The sequence below is a fragment of the Felis catus genome, chromosome X, assembly GCF_018350175.1.
Source record: "Felis catus isolate Fca126 chromosome X, F.catus_Fca126_mat1.0, whole genome shotgun sequence".
In the NCBI taxonomy this organism is placed as follows: domain Eukaryota; kingdom Metazoa; phylum Chordata; class Mammalia; order Carnivora; family Felidae; genus Felis; species Felis catus.
Genome location: NC_058386.1, coordinates 69292534 through 69302610, shown reverse-complemented (window position 1 = coordinate 69302610; position 10077 = coordinate 69292534). Strand labels below are relative to the sequence as shown.

Below are 10077 nucleotides of genomic sequence, written 5' to 3'. Positions count from 1 at the left end.
AAAATGATTATTACTTTCACTACAGGTCCAGTACCTTCTAAGCGGGGTGTGTGTGTGTTGGGGGGGGGGGTGAGGTTAGCTTCGATTACTTTGTTTTCAATACGACAGGTAGAATCCAGTAAGTGGTGTATTTATGTGCATGTGTATGTGAACACTAGAAACACTGCGTGTCATCAATACTGTCATCAATACCAGAGGAAATGCTGTGAGAGGGACAAGAGCAGGGGGTGGAGGAGAAAGGGAGCGCAGGTATACTAATTTATTTTTGATGAATTTTATTTCTGCATCTAGCTTCTAGAAGTCCAATACTGGACTAAAACCCCCGCTGTAGTATTCATCACTATACAAAAATGGATGTGGTTTGGTGTATAGGATACCTACCTGCTTTTGTGAGCCCTGCAAGCAGATATTCCTGGAGTCCTCCCCTGACACTGACTCCTCCAATACTCAGGATCATCTCCCAGTTCCAGCATTCATTTTGGGAATCCTCCCGCCAGCAAGCGAGCTTCATAGACTTGAGAGGGCCTGCTGAGCCTGTGTGAACAGCGACGCGCATGCTCCCTGTAGTGGGCAGGTTTATTGAAGCGTTAGCAGTGGCTTTTACTACTCTTCTCCCGCCTCTACACCCGGCGCGTCCGTCTTCCCTCTTACCCACCCCCAACCACGCTGTCCTCCGTATCCACCCCCTCCTTTCTTTCCCACCCACTCATCACCCCAGGCTGGGGAATCTCCATTGACGTTCGGGTGACGCTACTGTGCTGCCACTGTGGGTAGGTGGGGGTGGTTTCCAAGCGCTGCACAGGTAACGCCACCGCTGCCGCCATATTGACAGAGCTGGGGATGGGGAGGGGGCCCTAGGAAGAGGGGTGGGGGACAGAGTCAACGCCAAGCGACAGTCGCGGCGGCGGCAGTGCTGAGCACCAGTCGAGAGGAGCTCTCCGTGAGGCAGCAGAGTTTTCTTGTCTATTGGGGCAGCTGCCTGCGGTGGCGATCCTCAGCTCGCAGCCTGTGAGCGGACGCTGCAGCGAGGGCAGCGGTGGCTGAAGCAGGGTCTGAGGGTTACGTGGGTGTTGGCGGCGGCAGGCAAGCTCAAACGACGGGATGCGCGGTCGCTCCAGCGGTTGGCAGCTCCTGTTCAAGTGCTCCTGAAGGGGCAATGCTACCGTTCACTCCTCAGGAGGAGCTTTGGAACCAAGAAATGGAGGTGTTCGGAGGCGGCGCAAGCAGCGGCGAGGTTAGTATGGTGGCCGAGGACTGGAGCCAACCCCCTCCTTTCCACAGGACGCTGGCTGGAGGCCTGAGAGAGAAGGGGCATAGGGCTAGGGAACGGGGTGCCCAGGCAAGATCCCTTGAGGCTGCAGGATGGTGAAGCACGCGCGGCCCCAACTGTGCATTCCCTGGAGACGGCGGGCTAGGGCGTGGGGAGTGAGAGCAGCCCGGGCCTGGGCTCCTTCTCAGAAGGAGCTCCTGCTGCACGAACCACGCTGGAGTTGTGACTAAGTTTCTTCCCTTTGCGACCTGAAATGGGACTAGGGAACCCCCCTGGTGCAGCGCCTAGCTCTGTGCATTCCTCTTTCTCTGCTGCGCCGGGTTTGCTGGTTGGGATCACTTTCGGGGACAGCTGCTGATTCCAGTTAGCTGTAGAACCCCGTGTGCTTTAGGATTCCAGCGCAACAAAAACATACCTAGGTGTCAGACTAACTCTGGGGACCTTTGCTTATAGGGATGTGTGCTCCTTACTTAGGTTGCTGGATTCTCCGTGGCATGTTGTGGTTTTTGTAACAACCCAAGTAGAGATTAACTGGCAGCCAGGTTTCTTTATTTACATTAAGGTGATGTTCTGTGGTCCCCTCAGTTCCACCACCCTCTTCCTCCTGCCCTTCTTTCCCCAAATGATGTCTCTGCCCTGTTAGTCTTTAAAAGAAAACGCAAAGGAAACCCCAGCCCTTATTAAGAGGAATCTTTGGAAGACTACTAGGTTCAACCAGGATATTTTGATTTTTCTCTGTTCTCGCTCTTCTGAAACTGTTCTGGTTGGACTTAGGTCAGCTATGTAGTGAACACTTAGATGTGCACAGGTACTCTGTAAAAGCAGTGTTATTGCTGTTTGTTGGTGTTGTTAGAAGCGGGCAGCATTTAAACACTAAAAATGAGACTTTGGGGATAGAAAATTGGATCCTTTTATGATAACTTAATGGATTGGCAGCATAGTACCCCAGTAGAGGCCACAATAGACCTCATAAAAATACGTGAATGCCAAGTATTGATTCACAATAGGATATTTTGAGGTAGCACTGGCAATCGCAGTCCTCCGCATCTCAAGATGCAAATTTGTCTTCAAATACTGCTCCATCCTTAAAAATACACTTTGGACTGTTCTCTGTTTAACTCGTTCTTTTATCTTTTTCAAATTTCCAACAAATTGGGGTTAAAATTACGTGCCAGGATAACATTTAACAAGAAATGTGTAACAGAAATGAATTCAGGAGTCTAAAGTTGAACCTTCTCCACTATAGTACATATTTTACAAGTAAATTAAGCAGTTCCAAAATGCATTTTAATAGTCTACATCTCTTAAGAACAGGATAAATGAAAAAGGGTTCATTTCTTCTTGGAATTGATTCGTACTTCAAGAATTTTCTAGCAAGACCATTAAAAGGGAGAGGAATTTTATTTTATTCACTAATGTAATCAGTTGACTTATAGTCCCAGGTATCACGTTTATAAAAACAGTTAAATGCTTGTATATAAGGATGGGGTGGGAGATGGAGAGCCTTTTGCATGCCTACTATTTTATTATTTTTGTTACATTTGCATGCAGAACTGTTTTAAATCATAATTACCATATATGGTATTTTTGTTGTTTGCAGTATGTTTTAGGTTATTATAGAGATTTAACAATGGGTCTCTCTAACTCCGCAGTTTGGAAAATACTCAAGTGGAAATTGTTAAACCCTCTGAAGTAAAACAAAAGGTGAAGGTACTGTGGTGAAGATAGCATTTTTGCCTCCTTTGTCTAGAACAGTTATGATTTTTTAGATTTAATTCTTCAAGTGACTTAAAAATATTCTAGGTGAAACCTAAGTGCTATATCTGAACAGACCTGTTTAGTATGTAAAAGAGCTTTTTTGTTGTTGTTGTTTATAATAGTGTTCTTTTGATAAGAAGGAAACAATTTTACCTCCCAGACTTTATATTTATTTTAATTTCTTGTTTGTTGATGTTGACTTTAGGAATATTAACCCTTCAGCATGAGCTTTGCAGCCCCAGTCATGATAGTTTTTAGGACTAAGGATGCTTTAATTGTGGAATATGTTTTTTGAAAATGTATTGGAATCCTTAAAGAAAATGTGAGTGAGAATGTGTTAACTTTAATGTCAAAGGAGTTATTTCTGTCAGTTTTTTTGTGTGTTGTATCCTGGTAAAATTAAAGATTATATGCACTATCATATACTGTGGAGTCTTTTTCCGCATCTATCTTTTACTTGTCTTATTTCATGGGCAATTGTTAACCTCTGAATTAACATTCAAAAGTGTGAGGATTGCTTGTTTGAGATTCTGAACATGATTTCCTACAGGAAAAACTTATTAATAGTTACATTTTTAGACCAGTGCACAATAGTGAGGTATAATGATGAAGAACTAACCACTGTTTGTAAAATTGTCCTGTGGGGAAATGTGTTGGATGTTTTAGATAAGAACCAGCTTGGTTCCAGTGAGAGGTGGAAAATGGGCCTGAAAAGGGCAAATATGGGCTCTGTTGGTTTCTGAGAAGGTTTTTGGGAGAGTGGAAATAGGATAAGCAAGAGGCTTTGGTTGCGAGAGCTCTTACAGTGACTGTCTTAATTAAGTATACTAGGAGTAGGAACTTCAAAGGGCATCACCCTCTAGAAAGCCATAATTTTAGCTCTTGCCTGGATTTTTGTCTGGATGAAGGAAGAGGTGTTACTTGAGGTCTGATGGGTATTGAACACTCCTGGGTAAGGGTCATAAAGAACAGCCTGATTTAGTAAAGTTAACTTTTCATGAGTTAGTGCAATATACATTACAGTGTGCATTTAGTTGGTTGGTTGGTTGGTTGTTTTTGGTGAGACAGTGCTTGCTTCGTGATGGAGGAATTGATTATAGTTTTCAAATTGCATATTATTTTGGAAGTTTATTTATTTAAGTAATCTCTAACCCAGTGTGGGGCTTGAACTCCTCATCCTAAGATCATACAGTGTAATATTATTTTCAGGAGTAGAATTTGGTGATTAAACACTCACATACAGCACCCAGTGCGCATCACAAGTACCCTCCTTAATCCCCATCACCTATTTAACCCATCACCCCACACACCCTACCTCTGGTAACCATCAGTTTGTTTTCTATAGTTAAGAGTCCGTTTTTTGGTTTTCCTGTCTTTTTTCTTCCTCCATATGCATTTGTTTTGTCTCTTAAATCCCACATATGAGTGAAATCAGATGATATTTGCCTTTCTCTAACTTATTTCACTTAGCATAATACTCTCTAGCTCATCCAGGTCCTTGCAAATGGCAAGGTTTCATTCTTTTTTATAGCTGAGTAATATTCCATTATATATACCACTTTTATCCATTCATCAGTTGACGGTCATTTGGACTCTTTCCATAAATTGGGTATTGTTGATAATACTTCTGTACATCCCGGTACATGTATCCCTTCTAATCAGTATTTTTGTATCCTTAGGGTAAATACCTAGTAGTGCAATTGCTGAATCTAGGGTAGTTCAATTTTAAAAGTTTTGAGGAACCTCCATATTGATTTCCAGAGTGGCTATACAAGTTTGCATTCCCCCAACAGTGTAAGAGGGTTCCCCTTCCTCTGCAGACTCACCAACACCTGTGGTTTCCTGTGTTGTTAATTTTAGCCATTCTGACTGTTGTGTGGTGATAAATCATTGTAGTTTTGATTTGTATTTCCCTGATGATGTGTGATAATGAGCCTTTGCATGTGGCTGTTGTCCATCTGTCTGACTTCTTTGGAAAAAATGTCTATTCATGTCTTCTGCCTGTTTGTTAATTGGATTCTTTGTTTTTTAGATGTTGGATTTTATAAGTTCTTTATATATTTTGGATACTAACCCTCTATCAGATACTCCATTTGCAAATATATTCTCCCATTCAGTAGGTTGCCTTTTAGTTTTGTTGATTATTTCCTTTGCTGTGCAGCAGGTTTTTATTTTTATGAAGTCCCAATATCTTTTTTGTTTTGTTTTGTTTTCCTTGCCTTCAGAGATGTGTCTAGTAAAAAGTTGCTATGGCTGATGTCAAAGAGATTGCGGTCTGTGTTCTCCTCTAGTGTTTTGATGGTTTCCTCTTTCACATTTAGGTCTTTCATCCATTTAGAATTTATTTTTGTGTATTGTGTAAGAAAGTGGTCCAGTTTCAGTCTTTTCATTTTTGCATGCCTATAGTATTTCCAACGGCGTTTGTTGAAGAGCCTTTTTTTTTCCCCAATTGGATATTCTTTTCTGCTTTGTCAAAGATTAGTTGACTATATAGTTGTGGGTTCATTTCTGGGTTTTCTATTCTATTCCATTATCTAAGTGTTTCTTTTTGTGCCAGTACCATACTCTCTTGATCACTACAGCTTTGTAATATGACTTGAAATCTGGAATTGTGATGCCTCCAGCTTTGCTTTTCTTTTTCAATGTTGCTTTGGCATTTCGTGGTCTTTTGTGGTTCTATACAAATTTTAGGATCGTTTGTTCTAGTTCTGTGAAAAATACTGGGGGTATTTTGATAGGGATTGCACTAAATATATAGATTGCGTTGGTAATATAGACATTTTAACAATATTTGTTCTTCCAGTCCATGAGCATGGGATGTTTTTCCATTTGTTGTGTTATCTTCAATTTCTTTAATCAGTGTTTTATAGATTTCAGAGTACAGGTCTTTCACTTCTTTGGTTAGGTTTATTCCTAGGTATCTTATTGTTTTTTGTGCAATTGTAAATGGGATTTCTGTATGTTCATTTTGTATCCTGTGACTTTACTAAATTTGTATGTCAGTTCTAGCAGTTTTTTGAGGGGAGTCTTTCAGGTTTTCTATATAAATTATCATGTCATCTACAAATAGTGAAAGTTTGACTTCTTTATTGATTTGGATGCCTTTTATTCCTTTTTGCTGTCTTATTGCTGTGACTAAGACTAGTAGTGCCATGTTAAATAACAGTGGTGAGAGTGGACATCCTTGTATTTTTCCTGACTGAAGAGGAAGAGCTCTCAGTTTTTGCCCATTGAAGATGATTTGAAGAGTGCGTTTTTTGTATATGGCCCTTATTATGTTGAGGTATGTTTCCTCTAGCCCTTGTTGAGGGTTTTTATTATGAATGGATGTTGTACTTTGTCAAATGCTATCATGAATGGATGTTGTACTTTGTCAAATGCTTTTTCTGCATCTATTGCAAAGATCATATGGTTCTAATCCTTTCTTTTATTAATGTAGTGTCATGTTGATTGATTTGCAAATATTGAACCACGTTGTAGCCCAGGAATAAATCCTACTTGATTGTGGAGAATGATTCTTTTAATGTACTGTTGGATTCAATTTGCTACTATTTTATTGAGAATTTTTGCATCCATATGCATCAGGGATGTTGGCCTGTAGTTCTCTTTTTTAGTGGTGTCTTTGTCTGGTTTTGGTATCAGGGTAATGTTGGCCTGAGAGAATGAATTTGGAAGTTTTTCCTCCATTTCTTGTCTAATCTTTATTATTTCTCTTCTTCTGCTGGCTTTAGGATTCGTTCATTGTTCTTTTTCAAGCTCCCTTAAGTGTAAGGTTAGGTTGTTTATTTGAGATTTTTCTCGCTTCTGGATATAGGCCTGTATTGCTATATACTACCTTCTTATGACTGTTTTTGCTGCATCTGAAAGGTCTTAGACCATTGTTTTTTCATTTTCATTTGTTTTCATGTATATTTTTATTTCTTCTTTGATTTCCTGGTTGCCCCAACCATTGTTTAGTAGCATGTTCTTCAACCTCTTTGTGTTTGTGGTCTTTCCAATTTTCTTTCTTCTAGTTGACATCAAGTTTCATAGTGTTGTGGATGGAAAATATGCATGGTACGTTCTAACTCTTTTTGTATTTGTTGGGGCCTAATTTGTGATCTAGTGTGCACTTGAAGATAAGGTGCACTTGAAGATAATGTGAATTGTGTTGCTATAGGGTAGAGTGCTCTGGATATATCTGTTAAGTCCATCTGGTCCAATGTGCCTTTTAAAAGCATTGTTTCCCTGTTGATTTTATGCTTAGATGATCTGTCCATTGATGTAAGTGGGATGTAAAATCTGCTACTGTTATTATATTATTGTCAATGATTTCCTTTAATTCTATTATTAATTATTGCATATATTTGGGTGATTTCCTATTAGGGGCATAAATGTTTACATTTGTTTGATCTTGTTGGATATATGATGATATAGTGCTCTTCATCTCTTGTTACAGTCTTTGGTTTAAAATTTCATTTGTCTGATGTAAGTATTGCTCCTCTGACGTTTGACTTTGTTTGCATGATAAATATTTCTTCATCCTCTCACTTTGAATCTGCAGGTACCTTTAGTTCTAAAATGGATTTTTTTGTAGGCAGCATATTGATAGGAATTGTTTCTTTTTAATCTGTCTGACACCCTATATTTTTTGATTGGAGCATTTATTCCATTTACATTCAGAGTGATTATTGATAGATATGTATTTAGTGCCATTTTAGTGCCCATTTTGTCATTGTTTCTGCAGATTTTCTGCTTTTTTTTTTCTTGCCTTTGTCACTTCTGGTCTTTCTTTTCCACTCAAAGAGTCCCCTGTAATATGTTTTGCAGTGCTACTTTAGTGGTCATGAACTCCTTTCATTTTTGTTTGTTTGGGAAACTCTTTATCTCTCCTTCTATTGTGAATGATAGCCTTGCTGGATAGAGTATTCTTGGCTGCAGATTTTTCCCATTCAGCACTTTGAATATATCATGCCACTCCCTTCTGGCTTGCCAAGTTTATGTTGACAGATGCATAGCTAGCTTTATGGATGTTTCCTTGTAAATTAGGTACTTCTTTTGTCTTGCTGCTTTTAAGATTTTTTATTTTGTGCTATATTTTGCAAATTTAATTACACTGTCTTGGTGTTGTCCTGCTTTTGTTGATTTTGATGAGAGTTATCTGTGCCTCCTGTATCTGGATATATGTTTCCTTCCCCATGTTAGGGAAGTTTTCACCTATTATTTCCTCAAATAAATTTTCTTTCCCCTTTTCTCTTCTTCTTCTAGGACTTTTATAATATGAATGTTATTATGTTTGATGGAGTCACTGAGTTCCCTAATTCTCCTTGTTCCATAATTCTTTCTCTCTTTTGTTGAACTTCATTAATTTGCCATTATTTTTTTCTGTATCACTTATACATTCCTCTTCTTTTTCCAGCCTTGTGTCATTGCATTCAGTGTGTTTGGAACCTCAGTTATTGCGTTTTTCATTTCTGACTGATTTTTTTAACTCTTTTATCTCTGCAGTAAGGACCTCCCCAAAGTCTTCCATTCTTTTCTCAAGTCCAGCGAGTTTCCTTATGATTGTTGCTTTATTTTTATTAATTTGTTTTTCTATAAAGTTTATTTATTTTTGAGGGAGAGAGAGCGAGAGAGAGCAAGCGAGTGAGCAGGGGACAGGCAGAGAGAGAGAGAGAGAGAGAGAGAGAATCTCAAGCAGTCTTCATGCTGACATCATGGAGCCTGATGCAGGGCTCAATCTCACAAACCATGAGATCATGACTTGAACCAAATCAGGAGTCAGATGCTTAAGTGACTGAGCCACTCAGGCAACTCTATGATTATTGCTTTAAATTCTCCATCTGACATATTTCTTATATCTGTTTTGCTTAGATCTTTTGCCATGACCTTATCTTGTTTCATGTGGGATGAATTCCTCCATTTTGGCATTTTTTCTAAGTCTCTGTCTTTTCTTCTGTGTTAGAAAAGCCTGTTATGTTTCCTATTCCTTAGTGTAATGGCTTTCTGCAGAAGAAATCATACAGTGTTCAGGGCCTGACACTTCAGGGAGTCTCACTGGAATGTGCTGTGTGCATCTGCTGTTGTATTTTGGCTGCTCTATCCTTCATACCAGTTGTCTGCAGAGGCTCTCCTTGCCTGCAGTGGGCAGTGTTTGGTCCTTGGCTAGAGTGTGGTGAGTTTTAACTAGGTGTGCTTTGGTCTGCTTATTGAATGAAACCTGATGCTATTTCCACTAGAACTGAAGCCTTGCAGAACTGTCCTGTTGGGAGACATGGTGTGGGTGGGAGTTCTGCTGGTCTTCTCAGGAAGAGGCCCAGCATGCTGGGACAGAGGCAAACTTCACCTAGAAAGTCCTTACTTGCAGAATACAGGGGTATGGGACCTGGCATAATCAGGTTAGGCAGCCAGTATTGGCACTGTGGTGCAGAAGTTGGTCCTGTTTTTATGCGGAGGAGGAAAATGGGGCTAGCCAGCTCCTTTGTCCCTGAAGTAGGATTTCTGTGCTTGCTGCCATCAGGGAAGCACCCCGGGAAGAGCAAACAGGTTCCCTCCTTTGTGTCTCAGGTGCCTTCCCTAATCACTATCTGCCTCTGGGATGTTTTACTGCCTTCTCTCCAGGAGCAGTGCAGTGCCCTCCAGGTTCTCTCCCAGCCAAGCCTGGAGACTTTCAGAACTCCAGGCTCTAGGGAAGTGATGTGGGCAGCAGCCTGCGCCAGTCCACTGGGAAGGGTTTCGATTTGCTGGATTAACCTGGAAGGGCAGTTGCACCAGAGTGCAGGGATGTGGTACCCAAAACAAACAGACCAGGCAGCCAGTGTTAGGGCTGAGCTGCCCTTGGCAGATGGCTCTGTGTTTATGCTGAGGGGGGAGGGAAATGGAGCATGAGGGCTTCTCTGTCCCTGAAGAGGCTTGCCTGTCAATGTTATCTCTCATGTAGGACATCCAAGAAGAGCCAGTAATCTACCCCTTGTTACCCAGGCATTCCTCAGATCACTGTTTCTATGCTGTCTGCCCCTAGATTTGTTTGGCTGCCTCTCCCCAGGAGTAGGGTAGTACCCTCAGGGCTC

At 40.8% G+C, this 10077-nt stretch overlaps 1 protein-coding gene across 2 annotated transcripts in view; it reads left to right on the top strand.

The window, feature by feature from the left end:
* Nucleotides 1-580: 580 nt before the first annotated feature.
* Nucleotides 581-10077, top strand: part of RPS6KA6 (ribosomal protein S6 kinase A6) — a 188350-nt gene continuing 178853 nt past the window's right edge. For both annotated transcript variants that reach the window (XM_045050812.1, XM_023249024.2), the window contains exon 1: nucleotides 581-1234. In XM_045050812.1, coding sequence (XP_044906747.1) covers nucleotides 1157-1234 — 78 coding nt within the window. In that variant the 5' untranslated portion in view covers nucleotides 581-1156. The remainder of the gene's footprint in view (nucleotides 1235-10077) is intronic.